The sequence below is a fragment of the Heterodontus francisci genome, chromosome 1 (assembly GCF_036365525.1).
Source record: "Heterodontus francisci isolate sHetFra1 chromosome 1, sHetFra1.hap1, whole genome shotgun sequence".
Taxonomy (NCBI): Eukaryota; Metazoa; Chordata; class Chondrichthyes; order Heterodontiformes; family Heterodontidae; genus Heterodontus; species Heterodontus francisci.
Window position 1 is genome coordinate 75,115,132 of NC_090371.1, and position 24,962 is coordinate 75,140,093.

General features: G+C 44.9%; 1 protein-coding gene across 7 annotated transcripts in view; it reads left to right on the forward strand.

Annotated features, from left to right (window-relative positions):
- pdzd2 (PDZ domain containing 2) overlaps window positions 1-24,962 on the forward strand; it is a 632,977-nt gene that overhangs the window by 185,049 nt on the left and 422,966 nt on the right. For 5 of the 7 annotated variants that reach the window (XM_068032021.1, XM_068032011.1, XM_068032042.1 and 2 more), the window contains one exon: window positions 13,458-14,329. In XM_068032021.1, the coding sequence (XP_067888122.1) occupies window positions 13,842-14,329 (488 nt within the window). In that variant the 5' untranslated portion in view covers window positions 13,458-13,841. The remainder of the gene's footprint in view (window positions 1-13,457; window positions 14,330-24,962) is intronic. The other 2 variants (XM_068032069.1, XM_068032032.1) reach the window with 2 other exon arrangements.

Below are 24,962 nucleotides of genomic sequence, written 5' to 3' on the forward strand. Positions count from 1 at the left end.
TCTTTGATGTGGGTTCTTATCCTACTTAAGATGCTATTTATAAACTCTTCCATCAACATCACTTCTCTCAAATTTTCATACGAGGCTTCTAGCTTGAGAGATTGTATCCAGCGATCAAAAGCCTTTCGAATTCAATGCAAGTCTGGGCGGATCTTCTCCTGGTGTGTCAGAATCTCTGTCTGTATGCTTCCGGTACCAGATCATATGCATTTAGAATTACAGTTTTAGTTTGTTCATAATAAGATGAACTTTCTTCTGATAGCAGGGAAAAAGCTTCATGAACCCTATCCACGAACTCCCCTTGTAAGAGGAGAGTTCAGAATTCTTTCAGCCATTTTAGCTTGGTAGCTATTTTCTCAAATGAGTTAAAATATGACTCTTCCTCATTACATTTTGCCACTAGTCTTGAGTGTCTCAGCACATCAAAGTTTTGCTCTGAGTTGGGAATAAGGTTTGAGTAACTAACAGTATTTTCATTTTGGGTTTGCAGTTTCTGTAACTCAAATCTTCTTGTCTGTTCCTTTCTTTGCATCTTCCTTTCCTCTTTTTCCTTTTGAAACTCTCCTCTTTGAATCTGAAAATGTATTTCTCCCTCATCCCTCAAAGGCCGCAATCGCTACGACCACACCCCCCTAACAGTACCCTGCTCCCTCCCGTGATCGCCGCCTCAATTGCCACATTCAGTTTCCCACTCATACCCGCGATCACCACTTCTCTTCCCCGCTCCATCCCGTGATCGCCATCCCAATTGCCGCTAACCGTTTCCCACTCACTCCTGCGATCGCCGCTGCTCATCCCGCTCCCTTCCAAGCCCGCCTGCTTGCTGCTCTATCCTGCAGCTCCCCACCCCATCCTGACGTTCTCTCCTGCTCTCAATTGTTCACCGCTCTATCCCACTGCTCCTGACTGCTCGCTGCCCCATCCCACCACTTGCTTCCTGTCTCGCTGCCCAGAGAATCGGCCGGGCAGGGGTTTGCTAGTGGGGTGTGAATGACGAGGCAGGATGGAGAGGAGAGCATTGGGACTGGGAGAGAAAGATGGGATGAAGTGGCGATTGAGGCGGAGATCGCGGGAGGAAGTGGGGAGGAGAAGCAGCATTTGAGGCAGCAATCATGGGAGGGAGCAGGGAAGAGAGGTGGTGATTGAAGCATTGATCGCAGGAGGGAACGAGGTACCGTTATCGGGAACGGAGGTGGCAATCGCGGCCATTGAGGGCTGAGGCAACACTCAGGCATCATTATATGGTGTTGTCGCTGCGCACATGCACGGCTTCATACTCGCAATCTGGCAAATGCGCGAACGCACTGCCAATGTCAGCAATCGCTCTGCACTGTTAGGAGACTCTCCGATCCTGAAATTGTCACAACCACATCCACTCACGTATTCACTCTTGCACACACACAGAAAAAGAAACAGAGAAGGGAAAGAGGAATGTGGTTTTTAGTGGGGGATAAGGTTACGATAAACTTGTTGAATTCTCTTGTGAGTCAATTTCTAAATGGATGCAGGCCTGAGATGATTGTAGATATCTCTCTTGATTAAAGGTTCTGTTGCTCTCACTGCTGTATACTGTAGATGTAGGATTTTTCAGCAGGGCACTGCCCTTTCTGGCTTGGCTGGAACTCAAGCTGTTACAAGTGGCTTCACCTCTGTGTCAGTCTCTCTCTGTCTCTCTCTCTCTCTCTCTCTCTGGCTGTCTTTTGTTAAGGTAAAACTGTCACTTCTCAGCTTCTGGTAGGAGACATTCTTCTCTCTTCCCCATTGTGATTGCACAATGGCCCAGGACGTGCCTACAGCATGCCTCCTTTGTTTCAGAAGGAGACATTCAATTCTGGAATGTTTTTAAGATAAGCGTAAGATGGGTTCCATTAACACCTTTTGCTTTGATAATTTGTCCTTTGTCTTTGTCAAACAGTTTGAATACACAAAAGACTAATCCCCTTTTTTGGTGGCCATTTTGGACCATTGTTCACTATTTAAAATAAAGATTAATTTTTTAAAGACAAAGTCCATTTTTCATAACTCTTCAGAGTTAGTCCACGACTGTTGTATCATTGCACTTCTGTGTGCGTGACACTACAAAAGAGAAAAAAAGAAAGACTTGCATTTATATAGTGCTTTTTACAACCACCGGACGCCACAAAGTGCTTTACTGCCAATGAAGGGTAGCCTTGATAATAAAGGATGACATGAAGACATTCGTGAGAAAGGATCTGACCTCAGAAGATCATGAAGTACAATCAATATGGGTGGAAATTAGGAAAAGCAAGAATCAGAAACACTCATGGGAGTAGTTTAAATCAGAAATTATACCATTGGACAGTGCATTAAACAAGACATTATTGGAGCTGGTAACAAAGGCAATGTAATAATTGTGGAGGACTTTAATCTTCGTATATACTGGGACAATGAAATTGGCAAGGATGGTCTAGAAGATGAGTTTGCAGAATGATTTCGGGACAGTTCCTTGGAGCAATATGTTGTGAAATCGACTAGGGAAAAAGCTATCTTAGATCTAGTATTGTGTAGTGAAGCAGGGTTAATTAGTAATGTCATCGTAAAAGATCCACTGGGAAATAGTGATCATAAGTTATTCCATGTTGAATTCCATGTTAAGTTTGTAAGTGACATACTCCAATCACAAACAAGAATCTTAAATTTAAACAAAGCCAATTACCTTGGTATGAGGGGAGAACTAGCTAAGGAAAATTGCGTAAATAGACTAAAAGGTATGGTGCTAAACGAACAGTGGAAAACCTTTAAAGAAACAATACACAATGTTCAACATAAATACATTCCATTGAAAAACAAAACTCAGCAAGAATGACCCATCCATGGCTCACTCAGGAAGTTAAGGATAGTATTAGATTAAAAGAAGAGGCTTACAATGTTGTAAAAAAGAGTAGCAAGTCGGAGGTTTAGAAACCAGCAATGGGCCACCAAAAAGTTGATAAAAAAGGAAAAAAATAGAAAATTAGACTAAACTAACCAGTAATATAAAAACAGATTGTCAGAGCTTTTATATGCATAGAAAATGGAAGAGGGAAGCTAAAGTAAACATTGGTCCCTTAGAAGCAGAGACAAGAGAAATTACCATGGGCAATGAGGAAATGGCAGAAGCATTGAACAAATATATTGTGTAACAAAAACAAGAAATGCTGGATTCACTCAGCAGGTCTGGCAGCATCTGTGGAAAGAGAAGCAGAGTTAACGTTTCGGGTCAGTGACCCTTCTTCGGAACTGCACAAATATATTGTGTATCTCTCTTCACAGCAGACGACACAAGTTTCATACCAGAAATAGACAGTAAGCTAGGGGCTAAAAAGAGTGCATAAATTAAGGAAATATCATCAGAGAAAAAGTATTGGAGAAACTTACGGGTCTAAAGTCCGACAATCCCCAGGACCTGATGGCCTACAGCCTAGGGTTCTAAAGGAGATAGCTGCAGAGACAGAAAATGCGCCAGCTATGATTTTCCAAAATTCCGTAGATTCGGGAACAGTCCTATCAGATTGGAAGTTGGCAAATGTTACACTGCTTTTCAAGAAAGGAGGGAAAGAGGAAACAGGGAACTACAGGCCATTTAGCCTAACATCAGATGTTGGGAAAATACTGGAATCTATTATTAAGGAAGTCTTAACAATGCACTTAGAAAAGCACAGTATGATTAGAACAAGTCAACATGGTTTTACTAAAGAGAAATCCTGTTTGGCAAATTCATTAGAGTTTTTTGAGTAGGTAACTAGTAGGGTAGATAAAGGGGAACCAGTCGATGTAGTATACCTGCATTTCCACAAGGCATTCGATAAGGTGCCACACAAAAGGTTGTTAATAGGCAAGATAAGTGCTCATGGAGTTGGGGCTAATAGATTAGCATCGATAGAGGATTGATTAATGGACAGGAAGCAATGGGTGGGCATAAACAGGACATTTTCAAGTTGGCAGGCAGTGAATAATGGAGTGCTGCAAGGATCAGTGCTAAGGCCTCAGCTATTTACAATCTATATTTGTGACTTAGATGAAGAGACAGAGAGTAATGTAAGTAAGTTTACTCGTGATGCAAAGGCAGGTGGAAAGGTAAGCTGTGGGGAGGACACAGAGAGGCTGCAAGGAGATATAAACAGGTTAAGTGAGTGGGCAACAAGATGGCAGATGGAGTATAATGTAGGGAAATGTGCAGTTATTTACTTTGGTCGTAAGAATAGAAAAGCAGAACATTATTTAAAAGGTGTGAAACTTGTAAGTGTTGATGTTCAAAGATACTTGGGTGGACACACAGAAAGCTAGCAAGCAGGTACAGCAAGCAATTAGGAAGACAAATGGCATGTTGGCCTTTATTGCAACAGGATTTGAGTACAGGAATAAAGAAGTCTTGCTACAGTTGTACAGGGTTTTGGTGAAACTACATCTGGAATACTGTGCGGTTTTGGGCTCCGCATTTAAGAAAGGATATACTTGCATTGGAGGCAGTGCAGTGAAGGTTCACTAAATTGGTCCCTGGGATGACAGGTTCTCCAATGATGAGAGGCTGAGTAAATTTGATCTATATTCTCTGGAGTTTAGAAGAATGAGAGGTGATCTCATTGAAGCATACAAGATTCTGAAGGGGCTAGACAGGGTAGATGCTGAGAGGTTGTTTGTTTCTATTGTTCGGGGAATGTAAGACACGAAGGCACATTTCAGGATAAGGGGCCGATCATTTAGGACTGAGATGAGGAGAAATTACTTCACTCAAAGGGTTGTGAATCTTTGGAATTCTCTATCCCAGAGGGTTGCAGATGCTCCATCGCTGAATATATTTAAGGCTGGGTTAGATAGATTTTTGGTCTCTCAGGGAATCAAGGGATTTGGCGAGTGGGTGGGAAAGTGAAATTGAAGCCTAAGATCAGACATGATCGTATTGAATGACAGAGCAGGCTCGATGGCCCATATGGTCTACTGCTGCTCCTATTTCTTGTGAAGTAATTTTGAAGTGTGGTCACTGTTGTAATGTTAGGAAAGTTAGCAGCCAATTTGCACACAGCAAGCTCATACAAACAGCCATGTGACAATGATCAGATAATTTTTTTGTGATGTTGATAGAGGGATAGATATTTGCCAGGACACCAGGAAAATCTCCCTTGTTGTTTATTTTTATTTAGAGATACAGCACTGAAACAGGCCCTTCGGCCCACCGAGTCTGTGCCGACCAACAACCACCCATTTATACTAATCCTACATTAATCCCATATTCCCTACCACATCCCCACCATTCTCCTACCACCTACCTACACTAGGGGCAATTTACAATGGCCAATTTACCTATCAGCCTACAAGTCTTTGGCTGTGGGAGGAAACTGGAGCACCCGGCAGAAACCCACGCAGTCACAGGGAGAACTTGCAAACTCTGCACAGGCAGTACCCAGAACAGAACCCGGGTCACTGGAGCTGTAAGGCTGCGGTGCTAACCACTGCGCCACTCTTGTTCAAATTAGTTCCATGAGATTTTTTACGTCCGCCTGAGAGAGCAGACAGAGCCTTAGTTTAACATCTCATTCAAAAGACAGCACTTCAGTGCTACCAACTGAGTCACAGACTAGCCATATAACAGAAATAGAAGTAGAAGTCCTCACGATCTTGAAGCTTTGGTGACTTCCTATAAACTTGAGGATAAACTAATAAGAAAGGCAAACCAAAGAGAGTTAGTTAGTTTGAGAGAGTTTGGAGTTTATTATTTATGCTTCAGGTATTTTTATTCAGGTATCATTATTTTTCAACCAGCTTTGTCTTTTATTTTATTTATAGATACAGCACTGAAACAGGCCCACCGAGTCTGTGCCGACCATCAACCACCCATTTATACTAATCCTACATTAATCCCATATTCCTACCATCCCCACCTTCCCTCAATTCCCCTACCTATACTAGGGGCAATTTATAATGGCCAATTTAGGTGGATTTGTACTGAAAAAGTTCTTGCAAATGAGACTTATGAGGTTAAAGCGAGGCCAGTTACTCGGGGTTTTGAAGAGTGACTGGGTGATACAGATGTTAGAGTGGATTGTGCGACAGCTGGAAAAGTAATCTTAAAAATCTTCTTAGATCCTTTGGCCATATATTCATGAGAGTGCAGGTTAATGACATAAAAGCTGCATTTCTGCAAGGCAATGCTTTTCAGAGAGAAGTGTTTCTGAAACCACCCAAAGAGGCAGCAGATGCAGAAGGAAAACTATTGAAACTAAACAAATATGTCTATGGCTTGAATTATGCTTCAGGTATTTTTATTCAGGTATCATTATTTTTCAATGAAATCTTTGTTCAACTAAAAGCAGATCCTGCAATGTTTTGTTCGTATCATAAAGAAAAACTTTCAGGCATCTTCATGATGCATATTGATTTCTTATGGAGTGGTACTGTGGAATTTAAGAAATGTGTTATTAATAAGGTTAGACTAGAATTTGAAATTGGGAGTCAGGGTAAGCAGCCATGACCAGCACTGTATAGGGGGATCGCGGTGAGTGGGAGGTCATTGTCGGCCTACAATGCTGTGCACTCTGCATGGGTGGGCTTGGGTTCGGGTGACAGTGCTGGGGGGCTTGGTCTCGGGTGAGCGGTTCGGATGGCCATACTATTAGGGTGAGAGGCTTGGCTATCAGCAAGGCTGGACACTGAGGGCCATTAATGAGACAGCTGAGAGCAGTAGTAAAGGCAAAGTTGTCAAGGCAACTTCATCTCTGCAAGGACAGTGGGCTGGAGACTGGCTGAGACTGGACCCCTGTGGCGTAATGCCACACCTCTGATGGAGGGAGGGCCAAGAGGCAGCTGCACATGCTTGTGAAGCTCCACAACGGGAGCAGCAGCAGCTGGCCATGGAAAGAAGGGCCCACCTGCACCAGAGAGGATACCGGACTCAAATCAGTTACCTCCAAATGTCTGAGCAGCATTGTCCAGGGAGGCTGTCACCGACTAATGTGTCATTCTGCAAGACAAGTTGCGACCTATGGAATTCAATAGTCACCCTATACCCCCTATACCCGTGGCACTGAAGATCACCGTGGCACTTAACGTTTTTGCATCTGGATCATTCCAAGGATCCACTGGGGACATGTGTGGCGTCTCTCAGGCAGCAACCCACCGCTGCATCAAGGAGATGACCAATGCCCAGTTCAAGAGGGCTGGCAACTACGTGCGCTACCGGACCAACCCTGACAGGCAGGCTGAGTGGGCCATCAGATTCGGGGCTATCGCTGAATTTCCCCAGGTGCAAGGTGTGATGAATTACATGCATGTGGCCATCAAGACTCTCAATGGACCAGCCAACTGCCTTCATCGACAGGAAGAGCTTCCATTACATGCGTTCAGTTGGTCTGCGACCACTGAAAGCATTTCCTGCACGTGTGTGCCTGCTTCCCAGGAAGTAGCCACAATGCCTACATACTTGACAGTCCCAGGTGCTGCTGTTTTTCTGGCCCCCCGCTTGCCTTCAGGGATGGATTCTCGGAGAGAAGGGCTACCCATTGAGGACATGGCTACTGATGTCTATGAGGAACCCTCACATTGCAGCAGAGGAGAGATACATCTCTTGCCATGGTTCCACCCGAGCAACCATTGAGCAGGTCATTGGGCTGCTGAAGATGAGATTCTGGTGCCTAGATCGATCTGGTGGAGCCCTGCAGAATGTTCCAGTCAGGGTCTCGCGAATAACAATCTAGCACAACAGAGGGGGGAGGCCTTGTACGAGGAGGAAATGACTGATCTCCACTCCTCAATTGACGAGGAGGACAGGGAGGAGTGAGATGGGCAGGCAGCGCTGGATGTTGAACCCCTTGCACCGGAGGTCAAGCACATTGAGTGACAGGCCAAGGAGGCAAGAGACAGTCATCATACCAACCCCCTTCCAGCCACCATGATGGCCTCTCAGAGTAAAATCAATAAAGGCTCACCTCAATACATTCAGTCTGGTGCCTCCTTTCTGCCTTGTGCCCAGCTTAACAACGCTCTGAGACCCATGGATGATGCTAACCAAATTAGGGCTGTGCCTACACTGGCAGCCACTAAGGGGGACGGGTTGAGTCAGCATATCACAACTAAGGCATGAAATAAGCATTTTTCACAATGAAAGTAAACTTCAAAATAAAAAACTTTATAAGACAAAACAAATGTTAAATTTCAAACACCTATAAAACCCCAAGTGTCTCTAGGTAGGTTTCTTTATACGTTTCCCAGTGCTTCTAGGAGGTGGAACCCCTGCACTAGCAGCTGTGTTGGAGACAGGCTGCTGATCAGGCTGCCCCTTGGCCTGTGATGACTTTGGTGGCCGTCATCTGGGTACCTGAGGCCTGCAGGGCCCCAGCTATCTGAGGGTTTCCTGCACAGATGCAGGACTCTCTTCAGCTCTCAAGGCTACTGGCGCTGGGCTCACTAGCAGAGGGGCTGAGGAGCCGCTGTCCACACTCAGAGTGCCCTGAGAGGAGCCCCCAGCTGTGGACATAAGCCTCTCCTCCTCCCTTTCAAGGCTCAGTTGAACCTCCCTGCTGACCAGAGAAGGACGAGGAGCTGGAGAAGAGTCCAGGGGCTTTGTCCTTCCCTTGCCTTGTCACTACTACGTTGAACACATGGCCAAGGGTTTGGTGTGCAGGTCTGCGTGCATCTGCGGAATCTGGCTATCCATGAGGGTCGCCAGCCTCTCGATGGAGGAAGTCACGTGCCTAAGACACCTCAACACTCATGGCATGGATGGACACCTCCATCATCCACTCATAGCTGCGCATGGCCTCTGGCATGTCCGCCAGATGTTGCCTTACCTCTCTCTGCAACTCCGGCATGCATTGTGCTATTGACTCCAGAGGCTCGTCATGAGCCTGGGGCTCACCATGGGCCTGGCCACCCACAGTCGTCCGACTGTCAGAGGCCTTGGCTGTCTCATCCTCAGCCAACTGTTCGGGCGTATGTGCTGTGCTGTCACCAGCTTGTGACCCTAATTCTACAGCTGAGCATAAACTTTTTGAGGTGAAAGTATCTGCATTGATGGAAGCTGTAGGAGAGTCATGTGATGATGAATCCTCTGACTGCCTATCCTTCTCAGAGGTGAAGTGATCACCCACTTCTGCGGGAGTCTCCTGCTGACGCCAACCTGCATGATAGAACACAAACATGTGTGGGTTAGGCTTTGCAGATGTCGTTATGCCAATCATACATGATGTGGATCTCCAGAAGTGAACTGTAAGGCGTTTGAAGACAATCCTCACTCTCTTGTGCGGAGACTCCAGTCTCACCATCTGCTTTTGAGCGGCCGCCCTGGGTCCCGGCTAACTCCAGTGTCTGCTTCTCAGCTGTCGAGAGAGGCTGGATGTCTGGTATTCCTCTGCCAGTCTGCGATGTTTCTCTGCTGTTATGGGCCCTCTTGTCCTGCAAGTGGAAAGAGGGAGATAGTCATACTTTGTAGAAAGATCAACAACAGTTCTGCTAATGGCAGCCCCTCGTCTCCTACTGGGGTTTCCTATATAGCTCATCCTCACGCTAGCTCTCAGGAGAGTTCATGGGGGTGAGCTGAGAAAGAAGGTGGCCTCTGGCCAAGATGCAGCCCTGCATCTGTCAGAATGAGGTGATGCTTAATCTCCAGGGAGGCATCACTAAACCATGGGGCCACCCAGTGTCTTTCTTCTGCCTCCTGCGATGTCCTTCACCGGAGGGTGGGGTGTATTCAGGAATTATTCCAACAGTGACTTTAGCAGGGACAACAAAACAGCAAATGAGTCTAAGCCAGCACCTGCTCCGGAGTCATCTGATGTTATCGGCGCTCGAATCCTGCCCCGTCATGTGATTGGACGGGCCCTGTGGCTCCATTATTATAATTGGCTGGCCACCGTGTGATTGCGGTGAGCCGGCCGCACATGTGACTAGTGGTGACAGTGCCCACTTCCGTCTCTGGACTGTATCCTGAGCACTGGATTGTTGGTATATTCCTACACTGGTTTTTCTCCGTAAGCCTCTCCATCTGATGCCAAAATCATTGGGAACCTTGCTCTCATTCTCTACAGAAAAGATGCCACTGCTTCTCAGTAGCAGCTTTGAGGAGTTGATGGATTTCAGTCTGCAGACGGTTGCTGTTATTGACCAATACTTTTCTTGGAGTTGTTCTTGCTTCACCACCATACTTTTGCAGATGTGCTGCGATAACCCCATTTACAGGTGTAAGTGGGGTTTCCACTACAATTCCCGCTGTTCCAAAGGCAGAACGGGAGCAGCTCCGAGAAATTCCTGGCCTTTGTTTTTTTTAGGCATACTTTAATGTAGTAACTCCTGAATCTGTACCTTTGCGTGAATCAGACTCATGATTTGTTGGACTATCAGAACAGTGCTATTGCCAGGATCCTCCTTCATCGGGTGTTGATGCTTTTGTTGCTCCTACTGGGGCATCAGTCAGCTGCTTACTGGCCAGCTCCGAGTTGCCATGGGTTTCACAGATTATTGGTCAGGTGATATTCTCTGCAAGATGGAGACTGAAGGCTAAAGTGACATTTCAAAAAAATACAAAAGAGAGAGAAGAAGGGGCAAGAGAGGTGTTGGGGGATCAATAGATACAACAATCATAGAGATGGAGTTAGTGTGTTAAATCAACTGCAAACTGCCAAAAAGAAGAGGTGATAAAAAAACATCAATGAGGCAATGCAGATGTATAGAAAGAACAAAGTGTGCAAATAGTGAGGAGGGGGTGCAAAGACACGGGAGTGTTCCATGTACATTAAAGCTTGAGAGATAAATAATTAAGAAAGAGAAAAATGTATTTTCAAAAAGCTACAGATGCAACAGATATGAAAATAGAAAATGCAACCAAGACATAGTGAATCTGCCAGTAGCGTAAAGAGAAAAGGATGGGCCTACAGTTATGTCCCAGTAGCGCTGTGCTCTGATGAAGGGGGTCACTGATCTCCCCCATCATGTCAGTCTCATTCTTCCCAGACACCACCAAATCCTCATCATGCACAAGTCCCACTGCTGTGAAGAGAATGATGGATATAGCTAAATTCTGAAGTTATTAATGTAAATGTTAAGACCAGGTGGCAGCAGAGTGACCAGGAGAAAGATACTACTCTTGAAGCTGGCATTGAGTTTTATGAGAACAGAGATCAGTGATAGAGCAGTCAGAGTGGGAATGGGAGAGGGAGTTCAAATGACAAGTTATGGTGACATTTATGGACAAAACAAAGATGCTCAGGGAAGCATCTGTGTTTGGTTTGTCTGCAATATCAGGAGCCAGATGCCAATAAAGGTTCTCCCAGATAGATCAGCAGGGATGTACAGTATATACACTGCCTGGAGTGATCTGGAAAATGCCTGTCAATCAATCCTGGTGCTTACAAATACAGTGTCAGTTTGTGCACACTGGTAGATTGGAAGTTTTACTGAAAAGCAGTAGTGGTACAAAATGAGTATAAAATATGACTTATGCACTCCAGTAGGGAGAAGGGGAAATTGATTTACACTAATGGAAACACAAGCTGTGATTTTATGAAGTCAGATTTAGTGCCCCTTTTATTTAAAACACCTGCACCAGATAGCCTGAAGATACCAAAATGATAAAAACCGTTCAGTATAATCATTTATAGCAATGAAAATGCATCACAATTAGATAACATTGAAGAACAGCACAAGAAAGCATAGAAATTGTTACCAGCTTGTAATGTGTCACAACAGTAATTTTTGAAAGCATAAATTACTTTCATATGCTGTTAGAGGTTAGGAATTTGTTTGTGTTCCCACATATAAGGCAACGGTATTCTTTTCATGGTAAATGGAATGAAAAAGAGTTTGGAAATTAAATCCATTGAGTTTTACCAGATGGCAATTAAAATGAAACCTACGGGATATTGTAGGAAATGATCAGTTTTCTGCTTTTCCTGTTAAACAGTCATTAGTCTTCACTTTGTGTCCTGTTTGCATTAGGGGTCATTCTCCACTAATGAGACAGCTGGTATGGTGTCAGTATCTTTCCTGTGACAGGCTACACACATTTCCATGCTTCAGGTCTCCTGAAGATTCACATAAATTAAAGCTAATTCAGTTGTCTGAGTGGCAAACACTCTGGACAGTTCCTTCCATTGTAAACTCGACTGTTAGCTACCACTTGAAATTCATTACCTTCCTTTCAGAAATTTCTTGCTCCCAGATAACACAGGGATTCCTGTACAATGGGGAAAAATTGCTTAAAGTTTGTTGGACACAGGGACAAACCATTCCACTCCCCCATTGACTCTAAGTCAGTCCTACAGAGATGCCAACTTGCTGCATTTAATATATTGATAGCTGTTTCAGTGAAATCTCATTGTGTAGGTTTCCACACTGGGCACCTGCCTTTTATGTGAAACCAGCTATTATGAATTGAAATGGTGTGGAACAAATGCACTTCCCTTCCTTCTTATTCTAGTGTATGCCTTTCACAAATATCCTGACAGACATTGGATATTAGTGCATGGGGATTCAGAGGGACATGCATGCCCTGCCATCTATGGTATAGCACATTAGTGCACTGACTTATTTGCATGTCACCAGCAGTAGTTTTTTTCCAAAAAATAATTTAGGCTCAGATTCTTTTGGAGACCTACACTATAGTAATGACACATCTATGACACTCTTGAAGAGTGCATAAAGAGAAAATTACGAACTAACTGGCTTACGCTATTAATTATGCCACTCCATATTGTTGAGACTTCATTACCATTCCACTATTAACCAATACTGAACATAGTTAGAAGTAACTATTATAGCTCCACCCCAATTTAAATCAATAGTGATTGCTATTCTCCTGCATTTAGAGTTTTATTTTTAAATGAAGTAATTTTGAGCTTCTAAAGATTTACATAGGGCTCTTCACAATTTTAGGATGTCCCAAAGTGATTTACAGCAATGAAGTACTTTTTGAAGTGTAGTCACTGTTGTAATATAGGAAATGCAGCAGCCAGTTTGCACACAGGAAAATTCCACAGATGCAATCTGATAGTAACCAGATCATCCGTTTTAGTGACATTGGTTGAGGGCTAAACATTGGTCAGGACATTGGGAAGAACTCCTGTGCTCTTCTTCAAATAGAGCCAAGGGATCCTTTGTGCTTACTTGAGAGGGCAATTCGGGCCTCAGTTTACCATCTTACTGGTCAGAGCAACAAGAGTAACACATCCTCAATGCTGCACTGGCGTGTTAATCTAGATTTTGTGCTCAGTTCTCTGGAGTGGGACTTGAACCCATAACCTTCTGGCTCAGATGTGAGATTACTTGGGTGAGCTGTTTTTGAAAATAGGTATTACATTAGCATTCTCCTGTCCAGGGAGTCTTAACTGCATAGAAAAAAAAGTTGACAAAAATAATAGTGTATTCTTTATGATTAAGAAGTTATCACCAAAATGATTTTTTAATTTTTTTGAATTATGTTTACTATTCTGAACTATTATCTGAACTGTGTTTTTCTTTCCTTTTTTAAGAAGAAGACCTTGATGGAGCTAAAGATGACCAGCCTTTTTCTTCTGTGATGTTCCAAATCACACCCTGCCCAATGTCAGTGAGTTTATTTTATCAATCCAAGTTGAAGAGCTGCCTCTCCCTGCACAAGTTCTCTGGCACAAAAACATATTTATTTTGTTGTGCAACATTTTTTTAAACCAACATCAAAGAAAGAACATTAAGACACACTGAAAAAGATTTCATGCTAATCCTTAGTGTCATTTAAGCCTAAACCATGTTTTGTTAAGTTTAAGTGATGGAAAAAAGGCATCTGCAGTTATCTGAAGATTTATAACCCGTGTATCAGCAACATGTTATCCAGTGGCTGCTATTTTACATAATGTGGAAATGTTGGGGGACCCACAATGCCAATAACTGCAGAAAGTGCTAAGCTCTATCTCCCTCTCCTAGAACACTGGCTCCATATTAGGCTGAATGAAGAACAGCAAACTCCAGGATTTCAGCTATGCCACTCAGCCATTCAGATGCTTTGTGAATACATACACTTGAATTTTGGAGTGGGAAAAAGTGCTGTACAACTTGACCAAAAGGAAAGAGAAGATTTTGAAATATGCACAGCTCACTTGACAAGAGCAGAGGGCGACAAAGATAATCTTGGAGTGCGTTTTGGGAATGTCCCAATCTATTGGGATTCTCCAAGTGACCAAGAGAGCAGGAAGACTGGAAAGAAAAAGAGAAGTAGCAAAGGCCCTGTGCTGGATGTTGGGTATATCTGGGTTACAGAAGTTGAGAAGTACAGTCCTGCTGCAAAGTGTGAGAAGATTAAAATCCGAGATGAAGTGTTGCTGTTGAACGGACAGTTGATGGTTGGTGTTGATGTTGCAGGTGCCAGGTAAGCACTAAATATCCAAGCAATACAGTTCAAATATCTCCTAATCTATACTTGCTCATTCAGTTATAGAACAGTTCAGAATTAGGCTGATCAATATTTATCTAATCGCCTTTTAGGCTTTAGTATAATGAAGTAAAAATATACAGAATATAAACAGAAGAGGAGCCAAATAATGAAGAGAAATTAACATAAGTAATTTTCTTAACGATATATAGATAGGTTTCCTACAATTTTAGTGTCATCGCCTAAATCTCAGGATGTTATAAATTGAGCATTTTCAAAGGCTAGTAATTCACACGTTTTCTATGGTGTGCAATTTGAGCCTGATGTGTTGACAATGGAGTGGTTTTCACATTTCTGGTATGTGTGTGAGACTTAGGTGTCGATTATGAATAAAGGGACATGTGTGAAAACATTACTTTGCACCTAGTTAGAAAAGGAGTCAAAAATATTTTTCAATATTTTTCAATATCTATGTCTTTGTGACTTCTGTGATGTGTTCAATTGCATATATAGTTATGCATTTCTAATATTAATCTTTTTTCCTTTCTCAAGAATGTATATAATAATTAAAGTACATTCTTAATTATTTATTTTAACTTATACTTTGAGATACTTTTGTTTACAGACATAAAAAAGTCCCAAGTTGAGTACTTTTGCGAGTGGTTATTTTTATTTTATTTATTTAGAGATACAGCACTGAAACAGGCCCTTCGGCCCACCGAGTCTGTGCCGACCAACAACCACCCATTTATACTAACCCTACCATAATCCCATATTCCCTACCACCTACCTACACTAGGGGCAATTTACAACAGCCAATTTACCTATCACCTGCAAGTCTTTTAGATGTGGGAGGAAACCGGAGCACCCGGCGAAAACCCACGCAGACACAGGGAGAACTTGCAAACTCCACACAGGCAGTACCCAGAATCGAACCCGGGTCCCTGGAGCTGTGAGGCTGTGGTGCTAACCACTGCGCCACTGTGCCGCCTATATAATGTGGAACTTGCTATCACATGGCGTAATTTGAGGTAAATGGCAGAGCAGCATGATGCGGATAAACACTTGGCTGAGAAAGGAATACAAAGATATAATTAGTAGGTTTAGATGGAGTAAGTTGGGATACAGCTCATGTGGAGCTTAAACACTGGCATAAACCAGCCCAGAGGGAGCTTTAGATTCTTTTTGATCATCCTCCTACACTTAGAACAAGGGTGTTATTAAAGGGAATGCTGCAATTATGCTAACGATTTCCTACAAATGTATATGTTTTAAATCTAAATAGTCTGTTGAGACAGACTTTTTCATATGTGTAATATAACCTTGATGCAGTGATTGCTGTACAAAGCTGCTTTCGGAAGGAAAATAATTCACTCTATGCTCGGGAACACCTCAACCCAGGACAAATTATAAATTACTGTGTCTCAAGGGTAATTAACACAAAAGAGTCCATTTGGCACCTGAATAGCATTGCATATAAACTTCCTTCATGACTTTTCTGACGACTGCATCTGATTTTCCTTAAAGAAGGTGCTGCAAAGTAAATTTCATGCAAGTGACTGTCAGAGGACTGTGCATGCAGATTTCCTCTAATAGGCCTCCTTCTATTTCTCATCTATATGCTGCCCATTGGCAACATCATCTGAAAACACAGCATCAGTTTTCACATGTACGCTGATGACATCCAGCTCTACCTCACCACCATCTCCCTCGACCTCTCCACTGTTTCTAAATTATTGGACTGGTTCTCTGTCATCAGCACTGGATGAGCAGAAATTTCCTTCAATTAAATATTGGGAAGACTGAAGCCATTGTCGTCAGTCCCTGCTACAAACTGTATTCACCAGCGACCAACTCCATCCCACTATCTGGCAACTCACTGAGGCTGAATCAGACTTCACAACCTTGGTGTCATGTATGACCTTGGGTTGAGCTTCAGTGACATATCTGCACCATCACGAAGACTGTCTATTTCAACCTCTGTAATATTGCCTAACTTCGCCCCTGCCTCAGCTCATCTGCTGCTGAAACCCTCATTCTTGCATTTGTTCCCTCCAGACTTGACTACTCCAACGTACTCCTGGCTGGCCTCCCACATTCTACCCTCCATAAACTTGACGACATCCAAAACTCTGCTGCCCATATCCTTACTTGTACCAAGTCCCATTCACCCATCACCTCTGTGCTCGCTAATCTACATTGGCTCCTGGTTAAGCAATGCCTGATTTTAAAATTCTCATCTTTGTTTTCAATTCCCTCCTTGGCCTCTCCCCCAGGGTTGGCAATGTGTCCATGGTAAAAATTTTGAGGTCCATGGTTTCCATCCAGCCCACAACTCTCTGTGACTGACAGAGGCTGCCCGTGGCTCGGCTTTGATTGATCAAAGTGATTGCTGACAACGCAGCCGGCCACTGACATCATCAGTGCTGCGCCAAGGTGCACACATGTGCAGACGGGCTCCTGCTCTCTTCATGTGCGCTGTGTTCCGACTTGCCAAGACTAGTTAGCGCATGTGCTGATGACGTCATCGCGTGACATGTGCATCTTCAGGCAACGCGTCTGGTCGGCCTCTGCGCCTGCGCTTTACGCGTACAGCAATGCAACACCAACGGGTATTCACCCATGTGTCAAGCTCCGCTCCCCCCTCCCTGCTCCCTCTGGTTGCTCTGCTCTTTCCGGCCGCTCCGCTCCCCCCGCCCCTGGCCCGCTTGCTCGCCCCCGTCCCTGGCTTGTTCCGCTCCCCCCCCCACCCGCCCCGTCCCCGCTCGCTCCCCCGCCTCCCCGGCCCGCTCCGCTCCCCCGCCTCCCCGGCCTGCTCCGCTCCCCCGCCTCCTCGGCCTGCTCCGCTCACCCCCCCTCGCTGCTCTCTCCGGCTGCTCTGCTCTTTCCGGCCGCTCCGCTCCCCCTGCCCCTGGCCCGCTTGCTCGCCCCCGTCCCCGGCCAGTTCTGCTCCCCCCACCATGTCCCCGCTCGCTCACCCCCTCCCCGGCCCGCTCCGCTCCCCTGCCTCCCCGGCCTGCTCCGCTCCCCCGCCTCCTTGGCCTGCTCCGCTCACCCCCCCTCGCTGCTCTCTCCGGCCGCTCTGCTCTTTCCGGCCGCTCCGCTCCCCCCTCCCCTGGCCCGCTTGCTCGCCCCCGTCCCCGGCCTGTTACGCTCCCCCCACCATGTCCCCGCTCGCTCACCCCCTCCCCGGCTCGCTCCGCTCCCCTGCCTCCCCGGCCTGCTCCGCTCCCCCCCCCCTCGCTGCTCTCTCCGGCCGCTCCGGTCTTTCCAGCCCGCTCCGCATCCCCCCCTTGCCCAACTCGCCTCGGCCCCCCCCCCCCCCGCGCCATCCCCGGCCCGCTTGGTTGCTCTCTCCCACCCGCTATTGTGTGCTGCCATGTATTTAGGTTAGGTTGCCTTCGTGTGATTATTTGAGCAGCGCCATCTTTAGTCCTGGCAGCTGCCCGAAGTCGCGGACTGTGACGTTTGCGCATGTGCCACTGCAGCGCCACATAGTGGTAATGTTGTCAGCAAACGCAGCCTTGATTGATGGCTGTCATATTAAAGTGTACATCAGGCGGAGGGGGTAGGCGGGACTTGCGTCTGACAGATGTCGACCACCTATCTGTGATTGCTGTGTCTGTGACTGGCAGTGGGCTGCCCGGGCAGGGTGAGCGCTGATTGGCGGTTCGCGGCGCAGGCGCATTGGGATCAGCTGCCCCTGCTGTTTCCGCACAGTCGAGGGAGTGAGCGGGAATGCCTGCTACGGGGGAGAGGGTGAGGCCAAGAGAAGAGCAGGAAGCGGGCCAGCACACAGCCAGAAGTGCGGCACGGTGTTGAGGGAACACAAAGAGTTAGGCAGCCCTTTAACCAAGCTCTGACCCAGGAAGCAGAGGGAGAGAGAGGGAGGAACAGAGAGATAGACACAGAGAGGGTGGAGAGAGAGAGGAGGGAGATAGACACAGAGAGGAGAGAAATAGAGGGGGGAAGAGAGGGACACAGGGGGGGGAAGAGAGAGAGGGATGGACACGGGGGTAGAGAGAGGGGGTGAGAGAGATGAACACAGAGAGGGAGAGGGATGGGCACACACAGAGGAGAGGGATGGGCACACACAGAGGAGAGGGATGGGCACACACAGAGGAGAGGGATGGACACACAGAGGAGAGAGATGGACACAGAGAGGGGAGAGGAATGAACACAGAGAGGGAGGGAGGGAGGGGGGAGAGAAAGAGATCATGATCATTCCTGACAGATGGATATCTATCCAAATTCTCTGCATCGCTACATAAAGTGTGCGGGCAAACATTGACTACTTGTGCAAGCAAAAGCAATGCCAGGTATCTCACTAAATAGGGAGAAATGTGTTTTAAATCGGATTGTGTTTTGATGGCATTTGATTGACTATACACTTTATACTATACACTTGGCCATGTGAGCCGCATGGAAGATGGCAGGATCCCCAAAGACACATTGTACAGCGAGCTCGTCACTGGTATCAGACCCATGTCTCCGCTTTAAAGACATGTGCAAATGCAACATGAAATCCTGTGACATTGATCACAAGTTGTGGGAGTCAGTTGCCAGCGTTCGCCAGAGCTGGCGGGGAGCCATAAAGACAGGGCTAAAATGTGGCGAGTCGAAGAGACTTAGTAGTTGGCAGGAAAAAAGACAGAGGCGCAAGGGGAGAGCCAACTGTGCAACAGCCCCGACAAACAAATTTCTCTGCAGCACCTGTGGAAGAGCCTGTCACTCCAGAATTGGCCTTTATAGCCACTCCAGGCGCTGGTTCACAAACCACTGACCACCTCCAGGCGCGTATCCATTGTCTCTCAAGATAAGGAGGCCCAAAAGAAGACACTTTATATACAGATTAATTGCCCCGTGTCAGAGTCAATAATTTTGTTAAATGTCCGTGGTGCAACATGTTGGTGCCTATCCCTGCTCTCCCCTCCTATCTCTGAATCTCCTCCAGCCCCACAACCCTCCAAGATATTTTCACTCCTCTAATTCTAGACGCTTGAGCATCCCTGATTTTAATCGCTGCACCATTGGTGGTTGTGCCTTCAGCTGTCTAGGCCCTAACTAAGCTTTGGAAATCCCTCCCTAAACGTCTCCAACCCTTTACCTCTTTCCTCCTTTAAGGCACTCTTAAAATCTACTTCTTTGACCAAGCTTTTGGTGGTCTCCCCCAGTATCTTTTTATGTGGCTCGGTATCAAAGTTTGTTTTATAATGCCCTGTGAGGTGCCTTGGGATATTTTATTACATTAAAGAAGCTATACTAAAGCAAGTTGTTTTTGTTGGGAGGCAAACTCTCTTCATAGAAACCTGATGCTAACGTTTCCTGAGCTGCCATTTCATTGCTATCAGGTCTAAGGGACAGGCTGGTATTGTCAAGATATAAATTTATTTTTGACTTTTTGAATAAAGGACTTTTGCTGTTTCTGTACTTGCTATAGGTTGTCGCTAGCATTTACACTCAGTGATGGAGGTTGTGTTCAGAACTGTTTCCTCACCACAAAGTATGATTCAATCCCTTTGCCTGACTGTACATTTGCTCCATGCTACCTACAATACGAGTATAAGAAATAAGAGCAGGAGTAGGCCATTCAGCTCCTGGAGATGCTCTGCCGTTCAGTTATGGCTGATCTAACTTCTCGCACTATCCCCATATCTGTTGATTCCCTTCGTACTCAAATATCTATCAATCTCTGGCTTGAATACACTCAATGACTGAGCATCCACAGCTCTCAGGAATAGAGAATTCCAAAGGTTCATAACCCTTTGACTGAAGAAGTTTCTCTTCATCTCAGTCCTAAATGGTCAACCCTTTATTTTGATTCATTGTTCCCTAGTTCTAGACTCTCCAGCCAGAGGCAATATTCTCCCTGCATCTACCCTGCCAAACCCCTTGAGAATTTTATTGAGGTGAAATTGGTCTGTGTCAGTAGTGCAAAACAGACTCTTAGTGAATCAGCAGCCTGTTATGCACTGTGCCAGTTTTAATGTTCCATTGACTTGGAAAATATTGCCAAGATGTTTAATTTTAATCCAAGAAAAAGCATCAGTGAAACTAGGAAATGAGTCTCCAAAAAGAGTTTGAACTATCATTCTGTGAACTTCAGTGCGAAGAAGATCGGACGCAATGAAAAATCGGCTGCTGATTTGCTATGAGCCTGTTTTGTGTGCTGGCGTAGACCAATTTCATTCCCTGTATTTTTCAATGAGATCACCTCTCATTCTTCTAAATTCTAGGTAATATAGGCCTAGTCTGCTCAAACTTGAAGATTCACAGTCAAGTAGCATTGTTCTTCATACTGATACTTATTTCACCTGCTCTTCCACCTATTGCTTGGTACCTTGGTCCGCCTCTTACCAGTTCCCTACAAAGCAGACTGCTGGCATGCTCAGATTCGTGCTTGGGTTGAATCTGTCATCCCAGTCATGACACAGCAGCACAAAATCATTCATTGTGGATAGCATCTTTAATGTAAAGACCACTGAAGTACACCTCAAAGCTCTGGCACCAGATAAATGAAAAATTTACCTCAAGTCATCCAAAGGTGCCTGGAGAGAAATCCGAGTCCATTTCTTGTAAACCTCCTCCCGCAACCCCGCTAATATCTGCCTTTCTCAGATGATTTGCCTGCACCGGTATCTTTAATGCTTTAAAGCTTTAAGGTCTGAATTGCTCCCAACTTTCCTGGCCCGGCACCCGACATCTAGGAAATCCAGGAGCTGCAGTGCTTCCCAGGATGTCTGGTGTACTGCACCTTCATTACCCGCAGTTAGAACAGGGAAAAGGTATTGGCCTTGAAACTGTTTCAACCTTAAAAATAAATTACTGCTGCTATACTCAATACTGACAGTAGAGCCTAACAGGCTAAGAACGTTGCTAATTATTTAAGAACCTCATGGGTGCAATTCTAATTTGAAGAGCTGTGGTTTAGGAGCAGGGCATTATCATGTATTTCAAAACACCTGGGACTGGAGTTTGAATCCAACGCCAATGTCTGTCTGGTGTTTGGATCTGAGGTCAAACAAGACTGAATAGCCTCATTTAATTTAAAGGATTGGAAACCACAAACCCGTCCTCAAATTCAGGCTTAATTTTCATTGATCCAGTGGTTTCGTTCATAACAAAAGGCAACAGAAAACCTCTGTAATATGGGATTCAAATGAGGACTAATATTATTTGGCGAGGTTAGCACAAATACAGAAACAATTTTTTGTATGTGACCTGAAGTTGGCAGTAATGGATACTAAGTGCAAAAGAAGGAAAAGCTCATAATTGTATGTTATTTTATTAGGTCCTCAGGAAAAATTACTCCTAAACCCCTTTGCCTTTCTACCTCTCTCTCCTCTAAGGTGTCCTTAAAACCTACCACTTTGTCATCTGTCCTAGTATCTTCTTATGTGGCTCAGTGTCAAAGTTGTTTAATAATACTCCTGTGAAGCATTTTGGGATGTTTTACTACATTAAAAGTGTTATATAAATGTAATTTGCTGTTATGTGGTCACTGTTACTATGTAAACAAATGCAGCACCCAATTTGTTCACAGTAAGATCCCACAAAGCAAATGAGATGAATGATCAGTTAATCAGTTGTTAGTGATGTTGGTTGAGATAAGACTGTCAGCTACAACATCAGGAAAATGTCCCTCTGTTCTTTGAATATAGTGCCACTGGGTTAGGTAGATGTGGTCTCAGTTTCATGTCTTTCAGGAGATGACATATTGAATTCCCTCTGTGATCTTCAACCAGGATTATAGTAACAAATGAAGTAACATTTGAGTGGTGAGGCCTATTACCTCTAACTGGACTTCCCTACCCTCTACCAATGCCTTGCTATCTGCTGAGACCTACAAGGCTGCAGCTCCATCAGTCTTTGGGGTGCTTCTGCCTCTTTGACTGTCGAGCCTCCTCTAGTAGTGATGCAGTGGTGGTCCTGGTACACCACTGCTGGGGTTTTGTGACCAGAGATGGCAGGTTCCTTCCTAGTCATGGGAATTCTACTAGGAGCTCATGTATCTGCAACACACCCCTGACCCAGGAAAAGGTCGGATGAGTGAGCGTAATTTCCATTTCGTTGGACTTCTATCATCGAAAGGAGATTATTAGCTGATATCCCCAGGGATACAATATTACTTTGGACTGTATGAAGTGTCAGCTAAGATCATGTGCTCAAGTACTGGTCCAAAGCTGAGTACTTGTGGAATGCAAATAAGCTGGGCTGTAAAGGTCAGAGAGTTACTCCAAAATGTTAATGGGGGTGAGAAAGAAAGTTCACAGACATTCAGCTGTTGTTTGTCGCCTTCTTGACCATAGCTCCATGATAAGGCAAAAGGTACATGTCCGATGGAGAGAATGGGCTTGATTAGTAAATGCCATTTACTTTTTTCATACCTGCTTATGCTCTCTTTAAGTACAACCTAAATTAAAGTAGTAAGCAGTATGCTCTCATTAGTACTTTAATCAATTTTATTATTGATAATTATTTGAAGCAATGCAAATTGCAGCCCTCGTAATTCCTAGCGCCATTTAAAGCTAGCCTGTACCTCTTAAAGAGGAGGTGTATTGTGGCTGGAGCAGGCACTGGCCATCATGCAGGAAGTGAATTGCACCTGGGAAACAGAGAAGAATGACACAACATGGGACAGCACGGGCTCCAAGGGTTTCGGGCACTGCACTGGAGGCCTTGGGTGGAGCAGATGCGATGTCATGTTTCCAAAGGGGGCCAGGGTGCTTTCCAAACACACACTCAAAAGGCAGTGGGACCAGATAGCTGTGGAGGTCAATGCCAGGAATCAAGGCCCAAGGACCTGGATGCAATGCTGCAAGAAGTTCAGTGACCTCACATGAACGGTCAAGGTGGTAAATGTATCTTCAACTGTCATATCCTACTAACTGGACCACTAGCCTCAGACACTGTTCAAATCATCACATCCCCATCACTCACCTATCAATAATCACAATTAGGACACATACCTAATATTCATATGCATCACCTCGAGCTCACACCCTTAGCATTGCTGCAAGTCTCATACCCACATCTCACAGCTTGCACACACTCCCAGCTATTTAATCACGACAGGCACATCACCCAAACAGATGGATGACACTCACTGACACAGAATCACAGAATTGTTACAGGGCAGAAGGAGGCCATTCGGCCCATTGTGTCTGCACCAGCTTTCCTAATGAGCAATTCACCCAGTGCCATTCCCCCGCCATCTCCCCATTTCTAAATACAAATAACATAAGGGGATATGAGAATAGTGTGGGAAAAAGGCATTGAAGTGGATGATCAGCCATGATCATTTGAATGGTGGAGCAGGCTCGATGGGCTGAATGGCCTACTCCTGCTGCTATGTTCCTATGTTCCGAACCCTGCATATTCTTCCTTTTCATATAACAGTCTAATTCCCTTTTGAATGCTTCAGTTGAACCTGCCTCCACCACACACTCAGGCAGCGCTGTCCAGACCTTAACCACTCACTGCATGAAAAGGTTTTTCCTCACGTCGCTTTTGCTTCTTTTACCAATTGCTTTAAATCTGTGCCCTCGCGTTCTCAATCCTTTCACGAGTGGGAACAGTTTTTCCTTATTTACTCTGTCCAGACCACTCACGATTTTGAATACCACTATCAAATCTCCTCTCACCCTTCTCTTCTCCAAGGAAAACAGTCCCAACTTCTCCAAGGAAAACAGTCCCAACTTCTCCAATTTAGCTTCATAACTGAAGTTCCTCATCACTGGAACCATTCTCATGAATCTTTCCTGCACCCTCTCCAATCTTTCACATCCTTCCTAAAGTGTGGCACCCAGAACTGGATGCAATACTCCAGCTGAAGCTGAGCTAGTGTTTTATACAAGCTCAACATAACCTTGTAACATAACCTCTTGTACTCTATGCCCCTATTAATAAAGCCCAGGATACTGTACACTTTGTTAACCGCGCTGTCAACCTGTCCTGCCACCTTCAATGACTTATGCACATATACACCCAGGTCCCTCTGCTCCTGCACCCCCTTTAGAATTGTACACTTTATTTTATATTGTCTCTCCATGTTCTTCCTAGCAAAATGTATCACTTCACATTTCTCTGCATTGAACTTCAGTTGCCACCTGTCTGTCCATTCCACCAACTTGTCTATGTCCTTTTGCAGTTCTATACTATCTTCCTCACAGCTCACAATGCTTCCAAGTTTTGTATCATCTGCAAACTTTGAAATTGTGCCCTGTATATCAAGGTCTAGGCCATTAATATATATCAGGAAAAGCAAGGGTCCCAACACTGACCCCTGGGAATTCTACTGCAAACCTTCCTCCAGCCTGAAAAACATCCATTAGCTACTCCTGTTTGTTTGCTGTCACTCAGCCAATTCTGTATCCATGTTGCTGCTGTCCCATTTATTCCATGAGCTATAACTTTGTTCACAAGTCTGTTGTGTGGCACTGTATCAAACACCTTTAGAAAGTCCTGGTACACCACATCAACTGCATTGCCCTCATCAACTCTCTATGTTACCTCTTCAAAAAACTCCAGCAAGTTAGTTGTATATGATTTTCCCTTAAGAAATCCATGCTGGCTTTCATTTGTGAACCTACATTTTGTCCCGAACCAATCTTTCTGGAAGTTTCCCCAC